Below are 24,831 nucleotides of genomic sequence, written 5' to 3'. Positions count from 1 at the left end.
GTGGTATGAATGAAGATGTTTTGGCATTTAGCTATTCCACAATGGAAACGCAACGTCATCTGAATTAGATCTAAAACATTGTTGTAGATAATTGTGAGTTATGAATAACATTTTAATCTTAGTAGCTTTTTGTGTGGAGGTATTAGGTGTCCTTTAATCCATACATTGCTCTGTACGTGATTTTCTGTGATCCATATCTTTTTTGCCGGAGCAGAAATTTGTCTTTGTTTAGTAAAGAATTCTGAATGATCTTTAGTTTAGTGCAGAATTCTGGGTAATTTTATAATGCACCCTAACACACAGTCCAGGCATAAACCATGTTCAGCAGCTGTTTTCATAAATTGAATTGAAATTGAGTGAGGGCGCACACAGCAGTTTGATGAAAGGAAATCACCTTGCACAATCTCCAGAACATCATGCATGATAACATCACCATGGTAAGGGAGTGAATGTTCTATAGAGGTCGGCAGGAACAGACTGCATGTAGCTTGGAGGCTGGTGAGAAACTGAGGTGGTTGTGGTGTGGCGAGACTATGTGGGGGAGAACACACCAGCAGGAAAGGGGGAGGATGGAGGCTGGGGAGGTGATCGTATGTAAAACGGTAGGCCGAACCTGGGTCACCAAGAGAGAAGACAAAATATCTGGAGAGTTCATTGGGTAGCCTGGGGCGAAGGTTGTATTGGGAAGTGGCAAGGATAGGTAAAAGGGAATAGTTCAGGAAGAGATCGGGGTATTAAGTGAACAATTGGAAATACTGTAGAGAGGATTATGTAATTTAGGTGGTGGGATACTCACTTCAGATGTGAATAAATAAGATCAGACTGTGCATGAAATACATCATTCTCATATTGTTTCTCATTGTTTATATTTTGTCACAATAAAGAAGATGGCTGCTTGGCCTAACAGGTCAATGTCAGTTCTCAGCATAATTAACAGAATCTCATTCCCCTGTTCTTTCTCACATGCATAACAAGGCCCCTGATTTTCTTGCCACTTGCCACTCACCAATGAACGATATAGAATTCTTAGCACTGGTTACACCTTGTAACAAGGAACATTCTCAATGTCCAGGCCCATGGCATTCGTCACTCACACATGCCTAGTAAAAGTGAAATCATCACAACTAGGTATCACTGGCCTTGGTCATATGGTCATGGAGTGATACAGGTGGAAGCAGGCCCTTCAACCCAACTTGCGCACACTGACCAACATGTCCCAGCTACACTAGTCTCACCTGCCTGCATTTGGCCCATACCCCCCCTAACCTGTCTTACCCATGTACCTGTCTTAACTATTTCTCAAACATTGGGATAGTCCCAGCCTCAACTACCTTCTCCGGCAGCTCGTTCCATACACCTACCAGCATTTGTGTGAAAAAGTTACCCCTCAGATTCCTATTAAAACTTTTCCCCCTTAACCTTGAATCTATGTCCTCTGGTCTTCGGTTCACCTACTCTGGGCAAGAGACTCTGTGCATCTCCCCGACCTATCACTTGCTCAGGAATTTAGAAAGATGATAGGGGATCTTATTGAAACATATGAGATTATTAAGGGTTTGGACACTCTAGAGGCATGAAACATGTTCCCAATGTTGGGGGAGTCCAGAACCAGTTTAAGAATAAGGGGTACGCCATTTAGAACGGAGATGAGGAAACACTTTTCACACAGAGGATTGTGAGTGTGGAATTCACTGCCTTAGAGGGCGGTGGAAGCCGGTTCTCTGGAAACCTTCAAGAAAGAGCTAGATGGGACTCAAGATATCAGGGGATTTGGGGAGAAGGCAGGAACGGGGTACTGATTGCGGATGATCAGCCATGATCAGATTGAATGGCGGTGCAGATTTGAAGGGCAGTATGCCCTACTCCTGCACCTATTGTCTATTGTCTATTGAATGATGCATACCTACATCAAAAAAGGACTGAGGTGGAGGTTTCAGAGAGCGCTGTAGTGCAACAGTTGGTGCTGCTTCCTCGCGGCTCCAGAGATCAGGTTCAATCCTGTCCTCAGACTTGTTTGTGGAGAGTTTGTGGATTCTCCCTGTGATCGCTTCCATTTTCCGTGGCCTATCCAGTTTGATGCCACATTTGCAAAAATTTAGCGGTAGGTTAATTAGCTATTGTAAATTATCCCCCTAGAGTGGCAGGAGAATTGGGGACCGGTGACGTTCAAGTGAGAGAAAACAGATGCGAGGGAGATAAGTGGGAGAATGGGATCAATGGGAATGCTCTGAATGCTGGAACTGGAACGATGAAACAAATTACCTTCTCCTGTGTCATATGTACATACGGGAAATATGTCTTTCCAGCACAAAGTACATGCTCTCATTTAACAGTAAGGTTTCAGATAATGTTTTCTATTGTGCAGCATATAATAACTTTGTGTTATGTAAGAAGGCTTACAGAGAGCAATGGAAACAATTTCTCATTCTGTCATCTGGGCAGTATTCATTACTGAGTGCCTCAAGAAATGTCCATTTCATAGGACATAAATCTTAGCAATTTTGAAATGAAACCTTGTGTTCCGCTGCTTTGATATCCTGTGCGTATTTATGTAACCATTAGAAAAGAATATTGTAAATTGTTTTTACATGTTAAAACCGCAGTAAATGTATTGCACTGTGCAAATATCAATATATTAGAAAGAAAAATGTAAATGCTGGCAAATATATAATTTGCTGTAGCAGGCAATGTATCCTCTAGATGACTACAAACATTTTAATTGGAAAGTAACTGAATGGCAAACTTATATAAAGCAAATTGATTGAAATTTGAACTGCAATTAATGAATGCCTTCTTCTTGCGTCGGGCATGCACAGCCTAAAGTTGTAGGTCAAGGGAAGACATCCAGGCCAGGACAGCATCAGTGGCTGGGTGGATGGCTTTGATGCCCCCAGGGAAAAGCCTCAGTGGGCAGTCATTCATGATGTGTGGGATGGTCTGGTCTGGATGTCCACAGTCACAAGCAGGGCTGTCTGTCACCCCCACTTATGCAGGTGATGGGCTGTTCTTGCATGGAGGGTGTGGATTTTGTTCAGGGTTAGCCATAACTTGTGATGGAGGTCAAAACCCAGTGGTTTCACTGTGGGGTCTGTGATGACCTCTCCGTTGTTGGTGTTGGCATCTTTCCAGGCTCTGCGCCACTCAGTCTTGGAGTCAAAGTCTTCCAGGGATTTAACGGAAGACTAGAAGGGTTTGCGGGACTTCAGACGCATGCTGGGCAGAATGAATGACTGAATGAATGAATGAATGAATGAATGAATGAATGAATGAATGAATGAATGAATGAATGAATGAATGAATGAATGAATGAACGACTGGATAAATAATAGAAACAATTAAACTTAAACTATTTATAAAACATGTCTAAAGTAAATATAAAAGTATAAACTCAAAGTTTTAAAAGATATCCTGGTTATTTTAACGTGCATTAAGCAGAGGAAAACCTTTTGACATTTGAATGCAATGTTATTTCTGTTCATTTACAGATAAAGAGAAAGGGTCTTACCAGAAATCATGTACCAAGGCTTCCAGTGCAATATCAGGAGTGAAAAAAGAATCAAATGTGAATTCTGAAGAGGTTTGTGTCAGTTATACTTTTAATCTGCACGTTAATTTAAATGAAAAACATTAAATATTTTGAATAAGCTTAAAAGTTGAATTTTCATTTGCTACATCAGGAAGGTATGAGCTTGGGATGTATAAAGTAGCCTTGATAACAACAAATATAACAACAGTAGTTTGTATTTATATAGCACCTTTAACGTCAGTCAATAGCCGACCACAGCTGCGAAATACATGAGCTGGAGGAACTCAGTGACATGTAGCTTCCGTGGATAGAAAGGACAGGTGACGTTTCAGATTAGAATCCTTTTTTAGACTAATTAGCTAATATCATGCAACTTTAGGAGATAGGAAGACAGATGAAGAAAACTTAGTCAGAGAGCCAAGTTTTAAGGAGCACCCTAAAGAAAAATTATGGTAGAGAACCAAAGAGATTTACAAATTCCCAAGTTAGCAGAAGGTGGTTTGGCCAGATCTGGTTGTGCACAAAATTTAGGGATAATCAAGATGACAAATAGGAAAGTGTTGATATCTCTGGGGTACTAGAGGGATAACATTGATGCAATTAGGGAGTAAAAAAGCAGAGAGAGAATTTAAAAAGTGGGGCATTTGTTAACCTGGAGTGATTAGTATCATACGCATAAAAGGTGACCAGCAAAAAAATGAAAGTTAGGACACAGGCATTAGAATTTTGGATGACTCCAAGTTTATAGAAGGAAAATGAAGAAGGAATCCCATGAATGCTTTGTGATAGATAATCTAGAAGTAACAAAGGCATGACTGGAGATCTCAGCAGCAGAAGAATCATGATAGTTGGGGATTTAGGCAACATTTAGAGGGAAAATATATATGGTCCACTGCTCATCACCAATTCAAATCTGGCACCAGGGCAGAATTGTCTTCATTAATTTTAGAGTTAAGCCTTCAAGTGGAAATTAGCAACAGGGATGGTAGTGATCTGCCCTTTGGTTGGAAAAAATGTCTGCTTTATTCATTACCAGACAATATCAATGGTGGGTGCTCAAAGAGGTAGAACGGACTGGCTCCAGCCTATATGGAAATAAATGTATAGGTTCAAATGAGGTTGATGAGTGGCAGCATGCGGATGCAAAATCGGTCGGGATTAAGGATGGACAAAGGGGGGTATCAAAGGTAATAATGTGGATGTTAAAAGAGCGGCCATTCCAAGCATTTCTCTGACAAAAAAATTGATCGATACGAATGGAACCAAATGAATATGGTTCCGAGGTGGGAGATTGCAACCTTCATGTGGTCCACCCTGTTTCGACTAATGCAATCAACCCGACTAATGCGATCAAATAGAACCAGTTGGCCTACAACTTTAGGCTGTGCACGCCATAAGCAAGATTCCATTCAGCTGCACAACAGCAGAGAAACTGGAGGAGAATGTGTATTCAACCATATCAAATGGTTGAGAAGTGTGGGATCAGTTAGACTCCATGTGCCTTTTGGAAGAGCTATTTTACAGCTTCCAGGCCAGAAAACTGATCAGATGGGTACAGATAAGGGAAATATGTGTTCATATCTGGGATGCTACTATGTGTTCAGTTCAAAGACTTTGAGGATGAAGGAAAGTTTGAAAATAAAGCACTAATATACAAGAAAGGAGCATTTTATTGGTTCCTTGAGGAGTGTTGATGAAAGCAAATTTTCAAGAGGGGGCAGTCTATAGGAGAGAATTATTAATAATATCAACTAACGGGAAAGAAAGCTCCTCATCACTTGGCAAATATATACTAATCAGTTCACAGTTGAATACCTAGGAAATGGTTAATTTTAGGGGCAGCATGGAGGTGCAGCGGTAGTGTTGCTGCCTTACAGTGCTTACAACGCCGGAGACCTGGGTTCAATCCAGACTACAGGTGCTGTCTGTACGGAGTTTGTACGTTCTCCCCGTGACCTCGTGGGTTTTCTCCGAGATCTTCGATTTCCTCCCACACTCCAAAGACGTACAGGTTTGCAGGTTAATTGGCTTGGTGTATGTGTACATTGTCCCTTGTGTGTGTAGAATAGTGTTGATGTGCGGGGATCGCTGGTTGGCGTGGACTCAGTGGGCCGAAGGGCCAGTTTCCATGTTGTATCTCTAAACTAAATAAAAATGCCTTGAGTAAAAATCTATACTTTTAATCATAAGCAAAGCAAATGATTTATTGGCCTATTGTTTTAATAAGCACATGTCATGATATTGAAGTATTCCTTTTAGTTTGGTACCAGTGCTGGTGAGACGAGAGATGTGGTGGGGGGGCTCGGTTGAATCTATGTGAAGATAAATTGATGCCCCACTACGGTGATGTAATTTTTGTTTAGTTTAGTTTGGAGATACAGCGTGGAAACAGGCCCTTCGGCCCACCGGGTCCGTACCGACCAGCGATCCCCGTGTATTAACGCTATCTTGCACATGCAAGGGACAATTTGTTTATAACATTTACCAAGCCAATTTCCCAACAAACCTGTGCGTCTTTGGAGTGTGGGAGGAAACCAAAGATCTCGGTCATGAGGAGAATGCACAAACGCTGTAAAGACAGTACCCATAGTCGGGGTCAAACACAGGTCTCCCGTGCTGCAAGCGCTGTAAGGCAGCAACTCTACCACTGTGCCACCGTGCTGTCCCGGCAATGACCTCCTTTTCTGCTGATTGCTCTCAACCGTAAATGTTGTTCTGTCTTGGGCACAAGAATATTCGAACTATTTTTATTCTTCTTTGCATTGTGGGAACTTAGCTAATTCATGGACAAAGAGGTTCTCATGACAGTGTTGGTGTTCAGCTGTTTCACTTGCTGTTTAAATAGCTTACAACACATTTCTTCAGTCACTCATGAACTAACACGTGATTGTTGCATTCAGAAAGGCTTAGAGATAGAGTTTAATAATCAGATGTCCTTTAAAGATAGATATTGCAGACTGCTTGTCAGAGAACAGAATGCTGAGATGAAAAGAAAATGATATGTCATTAAGTTTTTGAAAGATTACTGTTCTTCCTCCCACCAAATATCATTGCTTATTTCTAATCTTAAAATCACTTATAATAACTAAATTCATATCTAACATCATGAAATGTCTATGTTCATTCCTTTACATGGCTCGCCTTCACAAATCTGCATTTAAGAAATACAAGTTATTTCTGAATTTGAAAGATTCTGACAAGAAAATCTGATGTATTCTAACGGCAATTTGTTTCTGTTTTAATGAAGAATAATTTAAAGAAAGCCATCGGTGAGAAGAAAACAGTACGTCACCAGACCAAGCCTGTGGCATCCACTCCTGTACCTGGATCCCCATGGTAAGTTCAAACTTTGAAAAGCCCATGATTAAATGTTGGTTATTTTTTTAAATTAACCCAACTTATATTGACACCAGAATGGTTTGTCTGGTTCTCTATAGGGTATAACTACATGGTTCAAGACATTTTGTTATTGTCAGTTATTTGTATGCATTTTTTTTACAATTTTTGGTCAATATATAGCATGGATGGGCAGAATTGTCTTGGTGAAGATATTATGTACCATTAGAGGTGTCAATTTGAAGTAGTTACAGTGTGCATTCATTTATTGAATAATTCATTTATTTACTGAATAAAGGGCCTGTCCCACTTTCACGACCTAATTAACGACCTTTTTACTCGTGGACATTTTTCATCATGTTGAAAAAATGTCCCGACCTACTTGATGCCACGACTAGCATACTATGACTAGCATCACGACCTACCTACAACCTACCTATGACATCCTACGACCTCGTGACGACTATGCTGCGAGTATGTGATGGGCAAACTCGGCAGAGGTGGTGAATTAGGTTGTGAAAGTGGGACAGGCCTTTTAGGCATGCTGAATGTACAGGTCCACCACCAATTTTCCAACAACTGGTGGTCCGGCACCCCCTGTAATCCGGAATAAAATACGAGAAAGCACTTCAAATCCCACATAGAAGTGTCCCCGAAAATGTGGCGCCTCGGCCGAGTGAGGTGGCCACTCTCAAGCTCCTCGCGACTTCTGCCCCGATTGGTGGGTCAAATTTGCCGCCTGCGGCCAGGGCTCTGGAACGCCGGCCCGACCGGAGCCGGTAGATCCATTGCCAAAGCTGACTTCCATGGCTGACTTTGTTGGCCACTATCAAGGCTACCCCAAGGCCATGACCTCTGTTGAACCGGCTAAACGGATAATACAACAGGAAACAAGGGTGCTGGAAAATCGGTGGAGAATCTGAAGAATCAGAGTTAAATATCAGAAATGAAAAATTTCTGGGGTAATTTCCGTTTGTGAAATCGGTTTCAGATCCTCAATCCGGTAACAAATATTTACATAATTTAACTTTAATCTTACTAACAAAGCAATAGACAATAGACAATAGGTGCAGGAGTAGGTCATTCGGCCCTTCGAGCCAGCACCGCCATTTACTGTGATCATGGCTGCACTGCCTGCTGTACCTGCATGCTTATTTTCAATGACTGATGAACAAGGACCACCGGTCTCGTTGTACTTCCCCTTTTCCTAACTTGACACCATTCAGATAATAATCTGTCTTCCTGTTCTTGCCACCGAAGTGGATAATCTCATATTTATACACATTAAACTGCGTATGCCATGCATCTGCCCACTCACCCAACCAGTCCAAGTCACCCTGCATCCTCATAGCATTCTCCTCACAGTTCACACTGCCACCCATCTTTATCACCTGCAAATTTGCTAATGTTACTTTTAATCCGTTCATCCAAATCATTGATGTGTATTGTAAATAGCTGCGATCCCAGTCTTGAGCCTTGCCGTACACCACTAGTCACTGCCTGCCATTCTGAAAGGGACCCCTTAATCCCTACTCTTTGTTTCCTGGGTCTACCAACCAATTTTCTATCCATGTCAGTACCCTACCCCCAATACCATGTGCTCTAATTTTCCCCACTAATCTCCTATGTGGGACCTTATCAAAGGCTTTCTGAAAGTCCAGGTACACTACATCCACTGGCTCTCCCTTGTCCATTTTCCTAGTTACATCCTCAAAAAATTCTAGAAGATTAGTCAAGCACGATTTCCCCTTCATAAATCCATGCTGACTCAGACCAATCCTGTTACTGCTATACAAATGTGCCGCGATTTCATGTTTTATAATTGACTCCAGCATCTTCCCCACCACCGATGTCATGCAAACTGGTCCATAATTCCCTGTTTTCTCTCTACCTCCTTTCTTTAAAAGTGAGATAACATTAGCTACCCTCCAATCCACAGGAACTGATCCTGAATCTATAGAACATTGGAAAATGATCACCAATGCGTCCACGATTTCTAGAGCTACTTCCTTAAGTACCCGTGGATGCAGATCATCAGGCCCTGGGGATTTATCAGCCTTCAGTATCATCTGTCTACCCAACACCATTTCCTGCCTAATATGAATTTCCTTCAGTTCCTCTGTCACCCCAGATCCTCTGGCCACTTATACATCTGGGAGATTTTTTGTGTCTTTCTTAGTGAAGACCGATCCAAAGCATCTGTTCAACTCGTCTGCCATTTCCTTGTTCCCCATAATAAATTCACCTGTTTCTGTCTTCAAGGAACCCACATTTGTCTTAACTAATTTTTCCTCTTCACATACCTAAAGAAGCTTTTACTATCCTCATTTATATTCTTAGCTAGCTTACCTTCGTACATATCTTTTCTCCCCGTATGCCTTTTTAGTTACCTTCTGTTGCTCTTTAAAAGTTTCCCAATCCTCTTGCTTCCGGCTCATCTTTGCTATGTTGTACTTCTTCTCTATTATTTTTATACTCTCCCTGACTTCCCTTGTCAGCCACGGTTGCCCCTCACTCCCCTTAGAATCTTTCTTCCTCTTTGAAATGAACTGATCCTGCACCTTCTGTATTATTCCCAGGAATATCTGCCATTGTTGTTCCACTATCATCCCTGCTGGTCTCTTTCCAGTCAACTTTGGCCAGCTCCTCCCTCATGCCACCATGTTCTCCTTTGCTCAACTGTAATACTGACACCTCCGATTTTCCCTTCTCCCTCTCAAATTGTAGATTAAAACGTAATTTTATGGTCACCAACTCCTAATGGCTCATTTACCTTGAGTTCACTTATCAAATCCGGTTCATTACACAACACTAAATCCAGAATTGCCTTCTCTCTGGTAGGCTCCAGTACAAGCTACTCTAAGAATCCATCTTAGAGGCACTCCACAAACTCCCTTTCTTGGGGCCAGTACCAACCTGATTTTCCCAGTCTACCTGCATGAAATATTGAGGAAACTTCCAGCAGAAGGAATGGTGACATTTACATCTGTTACATCTGATAATGGGTGCCATTATCTCAGTCCTGGACCATTGTCAGATCCAGAATTGCTTAGCGCCTGCCATGAGGTTCGGCAGCTTTGCCCAGAGGTTTGAGCTTGGGCAGCTTACAACCCAGCGGTATGAATTAGATTTATCTAACTTCACAAAACCCTTGCTTTCTCTCTGTCTCCATCCCTCCCCCCATCCTATTTCTCCGACCAATCTCATTGTCCTCCTGATTAAACTTTATCTTTATATGCCTTGTTGTCAGCTTCCCCTAGCTAACAATCATTCTGCATTTTTGTTGAGCCTCATCCCCTTTTCTCGTTTTCACGTCTTACCCTTCCATATCTCTGTCTCCTTCTTCCTCGACTCAGTCTGAAGAAGGGTCTCAACCTGAAACGTTAACCATTCCTGATCTCCTGAGATTGTGCCTGGCTCGCTGAGTTACTCCAGCATTTTGTGTCTATCTTCTGTATAAACCAGCATCTCCAGTTCCTTTCTACATATTTCGTCTGCCCTGAAATTCCTTCTCCGAAGCTTCCACTATTTTAAAGAGCAAAGGATTGCATCAATTTTATGGGCCTGTCCCACAGGCGATTTTTTCGGCGACTGCCTGCGACTGTCATAGTCGTAGCATGTTGCCGAAAAACTGGCAACTGAACCCCCCTATGACAACGTCTACATCAATGTCTACAATAACCTACCACCTAGTCGACGTCAAGCTACGGCAAGCTACCGACAACCAGCGACCCATTAAGACGTCCACACATACGACAACCTCCGTCCACCTGCAACAAGCTACGACAAGCAACTACCCTGTCGGCGACAACAGAAGACAACTGAAGACAATTCAGTCGCTGGTACCTGCTGCCGGTTGATGTAGGTTGACGTAGGTAGTCGCCAATGGAATTTACCAAAGTAAGCACCGGCGACAACCTACGTCACCTGCCGACAAACTATGACAGCACATACATCAGGAGATGTCAAGCTATGCTCATTAGCGTCAAGCCTACTGTCACTGGCTGTGCCAAAAAGTTTTGAACATTTCAAAATCCAACAGCGACCAGAAAAACGCTACGATTTTTTGGGCTACTGAGGAGACTGCTCACGACCATACAGGCGACACCCTGCATGGCGATAGCCTAGTCTCTGGTAGTCGCTTAAAAAAATCACCTAAGTGGGACAGGCCCTTTACATCACAAACAGTCCCACAGCAAATCATGAACTTCTATATGCATATATTTAAAAACCTAGCTCCTTCTTCATGCTCAGCCTAAATTACACCCAACAATAGAAAACGGGGAAAATCTAATCTATGTCGTGCAGGTATATCTTTAGTCCAACAGATGTAAATTAGAGAGCGGCATTTAAAACAGAAAAGTATAATTATAACAAATTATTTGGTTTGCGTTCGTATGAATTATTTTCCTTTGAGAAAGTTACACTAGGCAACGGCATAAATGTGTGTGTTTTAATCAGTGTTGCCTGTGAAAGGTTTACCACATCAATATTGAAATCAAATTTTACCAACATGGTTAATGTAATAAATGTAGCCTTAAGTGCATGTGACAATTGTCATGGAGAGTATTGACGTGCTTTCATTATTTTAGTATCGCAAACCAGCATTTGAATATCCTTTACATGTGCTGCCTGAAGCATTGCTGAGAAACCACAAATCAAAGTCTGTTTGTTTGAAAGGCCATTGGTCATAAAGGCCCTCAGCAGTGGAATGTTCTTGTTTCCAGTTATTGATCTCAAAAATGTCTCATAAAAGAATGTGATTCTTTAGGTTCCATGAGTTGGATATTAATTTGTCAATGTGAAATATTTCATTTTCTCCAGAGATGCTGCCTGACCTGCTGAGTTACTCCAGCTTTTTGTGTCTCTGCTATATCTGCCGAACACACCATGTAGCAACCAATTTGTATTGAATTCTACTTGCAAAATTCAGTATTTTTGAAGTCAATGGAATCAAATAAAAGAAGTAAGGTTCAGTATATGTTATTACAGAAAGAACAAATTTGATGGAACCAACTGGATAAAATGATAGGAGAGTAACGCATCAAGATGTTGCTATTTGCAACATTTGTGATCAGGTGCTCAAGGTGGTTGCTGTGAGCTTAGCCACTGCCATCAGTGTAACATGTTTTGCAAGGTGGCAGAATCAAGTTGGATAACTGGTTGATAGTGTTGTACATTTCTGATACCTTTTTCATTCATTTTTTGCAACATGCATAATTGCTGTTGAGAAGATGGTTATGAATACTTTTTTGAATGCCTTCAAACACTGTAGTACTTTTGTGAAGGAATGAACTGCAGATGCTGGTTTACACTGAAGATAGACACAAAATGCTGGAGTAATTCAGCGGGACAGGCAGCATCTCTGGAGAGAGGAATGGGTGATGTTTCGGGTGAAGACAGTCTGAAGAAGGGTCTCATCCCAAAACATCATCCATTCCTTCTCTCCAGAGATGCTACCTGGCCCGCTGAGTTACTCCAGCATTTTGTGTCTATCTGTAGTACTCTTATGGGCCTGTCCCACTTACACGACTTTTTCGGCGACTGCCGGCACCCGTCATAGGTTGTGGCAGGTCGCCGAAAATGTTCAACATATTGAAAATTCAGCGGCGACCAGAAAGATGCTACGACTCTTTGGGCAACTGAGGACACTACTCACGACCATACTGGCGATACCCTGGCGACATGTCGCGGGGTGAAGCCTGTATGGTCGTGAGTAGTCGCCCAAAGAGTCGTACCTTGTTCTGGTCGCCGCTGGATATTCTTCATGTTGAAAATTTTTGGCGACCTGCTGTGACTATGACGGTGCCGGCAAGTTGCTGAAAAAAATTGCGTGTGGAACAGGCCCATTACAGTGTTATTGAAAAAAAGAGTTGCATGAGTTCTAGAAGACTGCCCTGGAGAACTCTTGCAGTGATGATTTGAGGAATGTTGGGATGATGGTCCTCTGACAATGAGAGCAATCTTCCTTTGTGCTAGTCATGACCCTAATCCCTTAAATGTTTCCCTTTGACGCCCATTGATTTATTTTTACCAGGGGGGCTTTGATGCCACACTCTTTCAAATAATGCCATGATATCATGGACAGTCACTCTCAGCTCTCCTCCAGAATTTAGCTCTTTGGTTCATGATTTGCAAATGTTGTGATGTGTTATGACATGGCAAAGCCCAAACTGAGCATTGGAGTGAAGTTTATTGCTTGGCAGCACATTAGTGATTGCTTCTATCACTTTGCTAATTGAAAGCAGACTCATTATGTGGTAATTAGCCCATATGGCTTTCGTCAGCTTTTGTTAACTGTGCACATATGGGGAATTTTTCCACATTGTTGGCTTGGTGTCGGTCTTCTAAATGTACTATAAAACCTCGAAAGGACAGCACAAAATGCTTGAAACATTTAGCGGACATGGAAGAGGTAACAGTTAAGGGCCTGTCCCACTTGGACGACCTAATCCATGAGTTTAGAAGACCCTAGATGCTGAAAAAAATGTTACGATCATGTTGACTCGCCGAAGTAAAAGACCTCCTACAACTATGTCTACGACCTCCTACGACTATGTCTATGACCTCCTATGACCCCCCTCGATCTCAGTCTTCCACACCTAAGGCCAACTACGACTAGCTACGAGTGAAAAATGATCACATGATAAAATGATGTCATGTTTGCATTTTTTTTCTCAGGCCAGTTACCGACTGACAACTACCTACGACTACCTTCACGACCTACTATGACCTACTTACGAGTAAAAAGTATAAGTTTTTTCCATGCCGTCCTTTTTTTTACTCGTGGTCATTTTTTATCCGGCTGCAAAAAACGTCGCGACCTACTTGAAGCCACGCGGAAACCACTCACGAGCATGAGGAAGAGTTACGAAGACCTCCTACGACCTTCTAAGACCTCGTGGCGACCATGCTGCGAGTATGAGTCAAGGGCAAACTCGGCAGAGGTCTCCGATTAGGTTGTGAAAGTGGGACAGGGGCTTTACATTCGGAAAAAAGATGCCTGTACACGATGCAATAACTATTTCTCCTTCCACAGATGCTGCCTGATTCACTAGGTGTTCTCAGCAATTTTGTTTTTGTTTCAGATCTCTAGCATGTGCAGTTTTTATTTGGAACTGTAAACATGTCATGTGCTTGACAATATATTGCTGACAGTGGACTCCAGTAGTGCAGTAATAGTTTGCCTCATTTCCTGTATTACAATTGTGAGTATACTTCAGAAGCACTTTAATAGTTGTAAAGTGCTGTGGGATGTGCAGAAGTCATGAACGGCACTAATTAAATGCGAGCCTTTCCTCCTTTTGGTTTATATTCTACTCAGCTTTTATCATTAGAGCAAATGAATAAACCATTTAGGTAATTTAGGTAATTACTGCTGTTGACATTTACATTTCAGATCATCTTGCATCAGAGTAAAATAATTTTTTTTAAATTTGCAAGTTACTTATTTTTATTTATGGTGAATTTATAAAGAGAAAATTAAATGTTTTGCAAACCAAGTAATGGAGGAATAACTACATTGAGAAGCAACTGCAATTCCAGATTTGAGAATACAGAGACATGTAAAAGAAATACATTTCTAAATGCATCAGCATAAACTATCGTGAATTGTCTCTTGAAATCTGTTCCTAGTTATTAGCACGAAATGCACAATAAATTAATGTCAGCATTTTGCTTTTAAGTTCCATTGACTTCAATAGAATGAATTAATTTACGTTCAGCCCCATCAACCAGTGATGAATTTCGAGAAAATTATGGATGACATTATTTTGTTAATGAATCCATTTTATTGACATGAAGAATGTTACTGCTTTATAACATTTGGGTAATTATCTTTTGTGTTAATGTCGTAAAACGAGAATATGCAGCAACAGAATTTGATCAAAGGTTCATAGTTCAAAGGTTCAAAGGTCTTTTATTGTCACGTGTACCAATTAAGGTATTCGTATTACCATGTCATATAATGGAAAAACAAAATACCTATCTCACTAAAAATCACAAACACATCCTAAACGCAGAATAGCATTTGTATCTGTTTAATAACATTTGCATTTGCATCATCCTCATTTTAAAGATGACTAGACCAAGTGGGACCCGTTGGGTCCTGTTGTGAGGCAAATTAAACATTAATGTTACTCGTAATTTACGAGTAAGCTTTAAGCAACTCATTTCTGTAATACATAACTTCAAAGCGTCTGGAAAATATCACTGATTCCACAGGCCTCGCCGACCCGAGACCCCGCACATGCGCACACTCTGGAAAGGCCCCGCACATACACACACTTCATTCTCCCCTCCTATTTATAAGTTGAGACGGTCAGGAGGTTTAGTACGTCTTGATGACCGTCGCAGCACTAGAGCTTCAGGAGATAATGGTGTTTCAATAGCTGGTGATACATATATTGCTTGGTCATCAACTTCACTCATATTGTTATTTATATTTTCAATTATAGAATTACTTATAGAAGGTTCCATAGGGCAGTGCTACCCAAAGTGGTCATCAGTTGCCGGTACGCGGCGAGTTTCCAGAAAAGAAAGAAAGGATAGCACCTTCAGAGATCATACTTTTGTTTAATTAAGAAAAGAGTCAAAACGTAGGGAATTTATCTGTAATAATTATAATCAAAGTGCAATAGAGAGAGAGCGGGGGGGGAGGGGAGCGAGAGCTAGAGAGAGTAGAGAGCAGAGAGAGAGAGAGAGAGAGAGAGAGAGAGAGAGAGAGAGAGAGAGAGAGAGAGAGAGAGAGAGAGAGAGAGAGAGAGAGAGAGAGAGAGAGAGAGAGAGAGAGAGAGAGAGAGAGAGAGAGAGAGAGAGAGAGAGAGAGAGAGAGATAGCGAGAGAGAGAGAGAGAGAGAGAGAGAGAGAGAGAGAGAGAGAGAGAGAGAGAGAGAGAGAGAGAGATCTCTCTGTCTCTCTCTCTCTCTCTCTCTCTCTCTCTCTCTCTCTCTCTCTCTCTCTCTCTCTCTCTCTCTCTCTCTCTCTCTCAAAATTAATCAAACATTTTATTTTCATTTCCGTTGTGTACTCGTTATTTGTATTATACATCAAATAGTGGGTGCTACTATAGCGTGTGGGATGCAGACAAAATGGGAGGGTGTAAGGGCGAGGGGAGAATCTGGAATAAGTGAACACGGCATGTTTCCTGTTTCCCCACCAAATTTCACCCCAATCTTCTCAAGTTTCTCTTTCTTGGGGGTCTGTGTGTGGAATTCCTCAGTTATTGAAGAATTTATGCTTCAAGACGAATTCTTAGGAAACGGAGTTGCCTCCACGAACAAAAATAAAATGAGAGAATATATTATTTCATTTCTCCTAACGTTTAAAGATGTTACACCCACCCCAACAACCGTACAACGGGTTACCCGTGACCCACAGCAAGGATTATAATATTAGAGAAGGATGGCCCACTCCAATTGGCGAACTTGCTCCCGCCGCGACGGTGGCGCCTGTAGCGGTCGACAAGTATCACTAATACAAATCTCATTAGATTTGTTAATAATAGGAGACTCCAATGCATCACTATTAATATAAAATAAACTTAAAAAAATGGTTTGATATTAACAAATCTAATGAGAGTTGTATTAGTGATACGTGTGGACCGCTAGAGGCGGTACCGTCGGCCCGGGAGCAAATATATAACAGAGTGGGCCAGCGAAGCCGGCTTATTTGGCTGATATCTTTGCCATCTTTGGCAGACAGTTTTCAGTTTTACTTTCCAGCAGAAGAAGATCCACGGAAAGGGAATGGATGGATCCGAAATCCGTTTATTCCATTGAAATACGACTTAAGTGTCATTATGGAAGATAAATTGTTGGAGTTGGCTGCTGACGAAGGATTGAAGATGAGTTTCGACACTACAACATCACTTGGTTCCTTTTGGATAAAAGTAAAAGCAGAATATCCTGAGCTTAGTGAAATTGCTTTGAAAACCCTTCTCCCATTTCCTTCAACTTACCTCTGCGAGACTGGCTTCTCAACCATGAGTGTCATTAAAACAAAGTACAGGAATACTATGGATATTCATTCTCCATTGCGCGTGGCACTGTCCTCAATTGAACCTCGACTGGATAAGCTGACAAAGAAGAAGCAGGCTCACCTTTCCCATTAGTAAAGAGTATTGTTTTAACATGGCTATTATTGTGGTAATAAAATAATTAGTTTCATTTTTTAGTATTACGATATATTTTCAATTGTTCTGTCTACAATTGAACGTTACCTATTCCTTTCAATCTTTGTGTTAACATCTTTATTCATTGCGGTTTAAAATAACTACAAATTTTGTATATTCTTTAAAATTAACCTACTGTACTTTATTCATTATATATTTTTTATAACTTATATAATATGTGGTAAAATATCTTTGTTAGAAGATTGCTGGTTTAAATTTTTTTTAATATACTGTAATATTGTATTATTTGTTTACAAACTTTAATATAAGATAAAAACTAATTATCAACTTTTCTTATATTCATTATATATATTGTTTCCTGTATAAATTAATATTACTAAGCATATTACCGGTACCTGGCACATTGGAAAAAAAATTACCGGTACGCCACATCAGATAGTTTGGGAAGCACTGCGGGATAATGGGAGTGTTGAAGGAAATTCTCGATTAATGTTATCAAGGAGTGATGGAGCTGATGGAGAAAGTGAGACAGTTGACTGGCGTCCATCCTGATACTTGATAGTTGCATAAGAAAGGTTGACATCAGTCAGTTCAACTTCATCAACAAAAGGCTCATTCTTATTGATCGGACATACCGACGAAGCAACACAGGCCCAGGGCTAGTCATGATGGCAGAGAAGTGCCACTAGAAGAACGCCATTTGAAGTTAAAGAACCGCTCATGTGGAGTAGTATTGGTAGCAGTTGACAGTAGAGATCCGATGGAGTGTAATGCATCTGGTAGAACACATTCCCACTGCTGATCTGGTATGTCATTTGACTTTAAAGCCAGTTTCACTGCTTTCCAAATGATTCCGTTATACCTCTCAAACTGACCATTTCCAATAGGATGATATGGTGTTGTTTTACTTGTTGCAATTCCTCTATTAGAAAGATAGTCTTTTAAATCTTTTGACATGAATGAGGTACCCCTATCAGAATGTATGTAACTTGGAAATCCACAGAATGAAACCAGTTGACCTAAATATTTGATAACTGTAGCAGCTGACAAATTTGGACAAGGAAAGGCAAATGGAAACCTCGAATATTCATCAACTATGGTAAGTATATAAACATGTCAAGAGGAGGATGGTAAAGGCCCTTTGAAGTCAATACTCAAACGTTCCACCGGTTGAGTAGCTTTGATCAATCTTCCTTCTTCAGGACAGAAAAACCTTGGTTTTAATTCAGCACAGATGAAGCACACATCATCTACACATCTTCTGTAGAGAAAGGTAAGTTTTCTGGAACGAACATAGTGTAACAAACGAGAGACTCCAGGATGACACAGCCCATTGTGAAGATCAGTGAATGCAGAAGAATTAACAGAGGCACAAAATGCTCGAGTTAATGTATCCGAAGCAACATTATCCTTACCAGGGCGGTACTCAATTGAATAACTATATGCAGATAATTCAATCCTCCATTCATGAATGTTACTGTTTTTAATCTTCATTCGTTTCCGATTATCCAGCATGAAAGCTACTGAACGCTGATCTGTTATCAAAGTGAAGTGCTGGCGAGCAAGGAAATGACTCCATTTTCTCACTGCTTCAATAATTGCTGTAGCTTCCTTTTCGACGGATGGGTAGTACAATTCACTACCTTGGAGAGTACGAGACATAAAAGCCACTGGTCGTCCTCCTTGATTTAATGTTGCTGATACTGCTAAATCAGGGGCATCACATTCAACAACAAAAGGGCGATCCTCATCAATGGCGTGCAATGTCGCAGATTCTAATTGTTTCTTCAAAGAAGAAAAGGCACCAATTGCTGTAGAGTCAAGGGGAAAAGATTTTGCTCTAATCGAAGGTTGAATTTTTTCAGAAAAATTTGGTGTCCATTTAGCATAAAATGCAAACATACCAAGAACCCTTCGTAGAGAGTTTAATGTAGCTGGAACAGGTATCTCTTGGAGTGGACGGAGTCTTTCTGGATCAGGCTTGATTATATCATTTCCAACCCAATAACCAAGAATATTAATTGATGACACTGATGTTATTGACTTAGCCTCATTTCATGTTAGATTTTTAGAATGTACAACTTCTAAAAACCGTTGTACATTTTCGTCATGTTCAGCTCGGTCTTTTCCTGCAATAGTTATATTATCAAGATAAGGGAAAGTATCTTTAAGGTTTTCCTGTTCAACAAGTTTGTCCATCTCTCTCTGAAAAACAGCCACGCCGTTAGTTACACCAAAAGGAACTCTGCAGTAGTGATATAATTTCCCATTTGCTTCACACACAGTTAATTTCTTCTCTGGTTCTTTCAAAGGAATTTGGTAGTAAGCACTTTTTAGGTTAAAAGTAGAGAATATGGATAAACATAATAAAATTTTAATACTGAAATTTAAGCTAAATAAATTATTATCAGAGAAGGTTATAAGATTATTCCAAATCACAAAACAAGAACATTTCAAATTTGGGGATAAACCCCATAAACTTTTGGCACGCCAACTGAAAAAACGGGAAAAAGATCATGCAATTTTAAAGATTAAATCAGATAGAGGGGAATTACTAACACTACCTAATTATATCAATAAAAGATTTGCTCAATTTTACAAGAATTTATACACATCAAAAACGCTAATAGACAATAATAAAGTGTCAGAATTTTTGGACAACTGTAACCTTCCAAAACTAGAACTGAAGGAACAAGAGGAACTGGGAGCACAAATTACATCTAAGGAAATAGAAGACACAATAAACTCACTTAAGAATGGAAAAACACCAGGACCAGACGGATTCAGTAATGAATTTTATAAATGTTTTTACGACATAGTTACACCACGTCTACAGAAAATGTATACATACGCTTTTAAAGAACAAATCTTACCTGAAACACTAGCAGAATCAACGATCACATTAATACTTAAAAAAGATAAAGATATAGAAGAACCAGGCTCATATAGAGCTATTGCTTTGTTAAATACGGACCAAAAAATATTAGCGAAAACACTAGCTAGAAGACTGTCAATATGTTAGTAAATTAATAAATGAGGATCAAACGGGATTTATACCTAAGAGACATTCATTTAATAACCTGAGACGTCTGCTTAACATAATGCACGCTCACAAACCTCAAGAACAAGAGTTAGCTATCATTTCATTGGACGCAGAAAAAGCATTTGATCAAGTAGTATGGGATTATATGATTAAAGTATTGCAAAAATTTCAAATGGGAGAGAACTTCATCGCATGGATAAAATTATTATATAACAAACCCACGGCTAGAATATTATCTAATAATATACTATCTACGAAAATTCCAATTAACAAGGGGCAATAGACAAGGATGTTCATTATCACCGCTGTTATTCGCTCTGGTAATTGAACCTTTAGCTGAAAAAATTAGAACACACCCGGATATTTATGGTTATAATACAAAATATTCAAATAACAAAATATCCTAATATGCAGACGATGTATTACTGTATATCACGAAACCCCAAATCAGTATACCAAACATATTAAATCTAATTGAGGACTTTGGATCTTTCTCAGGATATAGAATAAACTGGAACAAAAGTGAAATGATGTCGATAAAACCGAAAGACTCAACACATCTCTTGAAATTCCCCTTTAAAATAGCCACAGAAAAATTTAAATATTTAGGAATTGAAATCACTAGAAACTATCACGCTATGTTTAACGCCAATTATAGCCCCTTACTTAAGAAACTAAATAATCTAATCAAATTCTGGAAAACGCTCCCGATGTCTTTAATAGGTCGAATAAATGCTATAAAAATGATCTTTTTACCACAAATCCTATATTTATTTCAATCAATTCCAATATATCTTCCAAAAAGGTTTTTCAAAAAACTACTCAGACATTACAAATTTTATATGGGATTATAAATCCCACAGAATACAAAGAGCACACCTTAGTAAACCAAAAGAGATGGGTGGTCTAGCGCTTCCTAATTTTGTGTACTATAATTGGGCAGTAAATATTAAAAATATGATTCACCTGCTGGACAATTCTGCCCAGCAGGTGGACTGGATTGTAATGGAGAGAGAGGACTGCTCTCCGTGTAATACAGGAGCGAGTCTCCTCTCACCAATTAATCTGAATAACAAAAATTATAATAAAAATCCAATGATACATAGCACAATTAGAACTTGGAAACAAATAAAACAGAATCTAAAATTAAGAAATCTATCTCTTTTAATGCCAATAGTCAATAACCCGTCGTTTAAACCTTCAATTATAAATAAATCATTTACACAATGGGAAAGAATGGGAATCAAAACGCTCAGAGACTTGTATGAATTAGGAAAATTATTATAATTTCAACAATTACAACTGAAATATAATTTGAAAAATAATCAATATTTTAAATATCTTCAAATCCGTGACTATCTGAAAAAATACACAAAAGACTATCATAACATGTCCCCAGACTTATTGGATGAAGCTATGAAGACAAAGGCTGAATCAGCAAATCTAATATCATACTTATACAACATTATTTAAAATATAGAAATACCTACAACTGATGGTATTAGAAGAGACTGGGAACAAGAACTAGCTATAAAAATTTCAAAAGAGAGTTGGGATAAACACTTACTATATGTGCATAAATGCTCGATCAACGTACGACATACTCTAATTCAATATAAAACATTACATAGACTATATTATTCAAAAACTAAAATAAATAAACTTTTCCCCAATGTCTCACCCATTTGTGATAAATGTCAGTCACAAGAAGCTACCATAGCGCACTCTTTTGTTTTTTGTATAAAAATCCAAAAATTTTGGAACGAAATACTTGAAATCTTCACAAAATCATTTAAAATAAAACTTGTACCAAAAGCAGAATGGATCATTTTTGGAATATCAGAAAGTAACCCCGAATTAAACGTGTTTCAAAAGAACTTACTTAATTATTGGCTAATAATGGGTGTTACGACTCCCGAATGCAAGTACTTCAGAGCCACGTAACACCAGTCAAAAACCAGGTTCAGGTTCAAAAACAGTTTTAATTATTCACTGGAACACAAAACTCAAACCTGATATAAACAACCCAGTCAGGGATATGGATAAACCGACAAACAATTTAACAATGCTCCAGCCAGCCACACCATGGGCCGTCGAACCGGAGATTCCAAAACCTGCCCAAAGAGATACAACCCTGAAACCAAAATACATGTAAACTCTAAGGTCAGCCCTTATCCGTCCCAATACAATATCTGATAACAAGGAATGGTGAAAATACACAAAGTTCTATGCCATGTGGTCAGGCTGCCTCGGCCCCCACCAACAGACTGCTTATCAGTCAGAGTCCACGACGAAGAGAAGGATCCTGGGAAGCTCTCGTATTTATACTTCAGATGAGTCACCCGTCACCTGACGCAGCTGGGCCAATCGGGTACAGGAGCCTTTAACCCCTCGATTCCAGACTCACAGCCACGAGGCCTGTACTTGGGATAGAAACAGAGAGGTAAGTACATAGCATTCACCAGGGGGGGGAGCGCCTAACACCCCCACCCAAAGATACTGAATAAGTTTCTGGAAATGAACAAAAAAAAACACCACCAAATTTCAGCAACTATTCCGTAGCAGACATCACTGGCGCGACAATGCATCAGCCAATACATTATCTTTGCCACGGATATGTCTGATCTCCAAGTTGTAATCTTGCAGCTGCAAACTCCAGCTCATTAACCGCCGGTTCTTATTCCGCATATTCTGTAAGAATACCAAAGGATTATGATCCGTGAGTACGATGACAGGGACATTCGAGGAGCCAACATAAACCTCGAAATGAGTCAGAGACATTACAACCGCAAGGGTTTCTTTCTCAATGGTGGAGTACCACTTCTGATGACGATTAAACTTCTTAGAGAAGTACGAAACTGGATGCTCCACCCCATCTGGATCATCCTGTAGAAGAACTCCACCAACCCCACGATCACTAGCATCTACTGCCAGCTTAAATGGACGCTCAAAATCAGGTGCCGCAAGCACAGGTGCGCGCACCAGAAGACTTTTGGTCTGATCAAAGGCTTGTTGACACTCTGCGGACCACACAAAAGCTACCTTCGGACTCAGCAAATCCGTCAAAGGGGCAGCCACCGCAGAGAAGTTTGGACAGAATCCTCTATAGTACCCAACCATAGCCAGATACCTACGGAGTTCAGTCCTAGAGGTTGGAGCAGGAAATGCGACGATATGCCCCACCTTTTCCTTGAGAGTGCGAACCTGACCCCGGCCCACTACTTTACCCAGATACGTTACCGTGGCCTGGCCAAACTCACACTTCCCCAGATTGATCGTTAGGTTTGCCTCCGCTAGACGATGAAATACCTCCTTCAGATGACCGATGTGTTCGATCCACGACCTGGAGCACACAACCAAATCATCAAGATATGCCTCACAGAAGGACAAACCAGACAATACAATGTTCACCAACCGTTGGAAGGTTGCCGGCGCATTGCGCATCCCAAATGCCATTACCATGTACTGAAGAAAGTCATCAGGCGTAACGAACGCAGAGATCTCCCTCGCCCGCCTAGTCAAAGGGACTTGCCAATAGCCTTTTAACAAGTCCAACTTAGACACAAAAGATGCACTTCCCACACGATCCACGCAATCCTCCATCCGTGGAAGAGGATAGCAATCCGGCTTAGTTACACCATTTAATTTCCGATAGTCCGTGCAAAACCTGTCCTCCCCATTTGCCTTCGTCGCCAGTAGACACGGAGAACTCCACGGGCTACAACTAGGTTCAGCAATGCCATGCCGCCGCATATAGTCAACCTGACTTCTTAGACGATTACGCTTGTCAGGGTTGACCCGATACGGATGCTGTTTAATTGGCGTAGCACCGGCCACGTCAATGTCATGCTGCAGCACAGACGTCTGAGAAGGCACATCCGAGAACAGTGACACATTTGACTTCACCAAAGCAAGCAGGTCACCCCGCTGACTTCCAGTCAAATGAGCCAACCGCAAGGGAAGCGTCTCCAAAGCCTCAGAGTTACACAGCTTTCCCTGCGTCACTGCCACAGACAACCGTGCCTCCTCCACATCACCACCCGTGTCAGGGGGCAGCACCACTGCAGCCAAAACAGGCTTAGAAGGACATAGCTCCGACCCATCAACCTCCACAGGCTCCTGCTCATGGTACTGTTTCATCATGTTAACATGACAGAGCTGAGTCTTACGCCTCCGATCAGGGGTACCAATAACGTAATCCCTCTCACCAACCTTCTTAACCACCTGATAGGGACCGCTATACCGAGCCTGCAGACTGGAACCAGGAATAGGCAACAACACCAGGACCTTGTCACCTGGAGAAAAATTCCTACTAGAAGCCTTCCTGTCGAACCAGTCCTTCATCCTAGACTGAGCAGAGGCAAGATTACCCATTGCCAGTTCGCATGCCCTCCTCAGTATAGAGCGAAAAGTACAGACGTGGTCTAAAATACTTCGTTTTGTATCCTCCTGCAACCATTTCTCCTTCAGGACCCTCAACGGACCACGTACAGTATGCGCGAACACCAGGTCAGCAGGACTGAACCCTAAAGACTCCTGCACGACCTCACGCACCGCAAACATAACTAGATGAACCCCCTCATCCCAGTCTTTTTCAAACTCCAGGCAGTAAGTCCTCAACATAGATTTCAAAGTCTGGTGAAACCTCTTGAGAGCTCCCTGGCTCTCAGGATGATACGCACTGGAGTAACAATGCTTAATATCTAACAACTTCATTACCTGACTAAAAACCTTCGACATGAAGTTGGTACCTTGGTCACTTTGCACAACCTTGGGCAAACCGAACAACGAAAA

The 24,831-nt window shown here is 40.8% G+C and overlaps 1 protein-coding gene across 1 annotated transcript in view; it reads left to right on the top strand.

The window, feature by feature from the left end:
- tcerg1l (transcription elongation regulator 1 like) overlaps positions 1 to 24,831 on the top strand; it is a 712,622-nt gene that overhangs the window by 516,476 nt on the left and 171,315 nt on the right. Inside the window, exons 5-6 of the mRNA XM_033033658.1 lie at positions 3,486 to 3,577; positions 6,774 to 6,862. Coding sequence (XP_032889549.1) covers positions 3,486 to 3,577; positions 6,774 to 6,862 — 181 coding nt within the window. The remainder of the gene's footprint in view (positions 1 to 3,485; positions 3,578 to 6,773; positions 6,863 to 24,831) is intronic.

Source organism: Amblyraja radiata, chromosome 15, assembly GCF_010909765.2.
Source record: "Amblyraja radiata isolate CabotCenter1 chromosome 15, sAmbRad1.1.pri, whole genome shotgun sequence".
NCBI lineage: Eukaryota > Metazoa > Chordata > Chondrichthyes > Rajiformes > Rajidae > Amblyraja > Amblyraja radiata.
The sequence above is the reverse complement of the archived record's forward strand: the minus strand, read 5'-3'. Positions and strand labels throughout refer to the sequence as shown.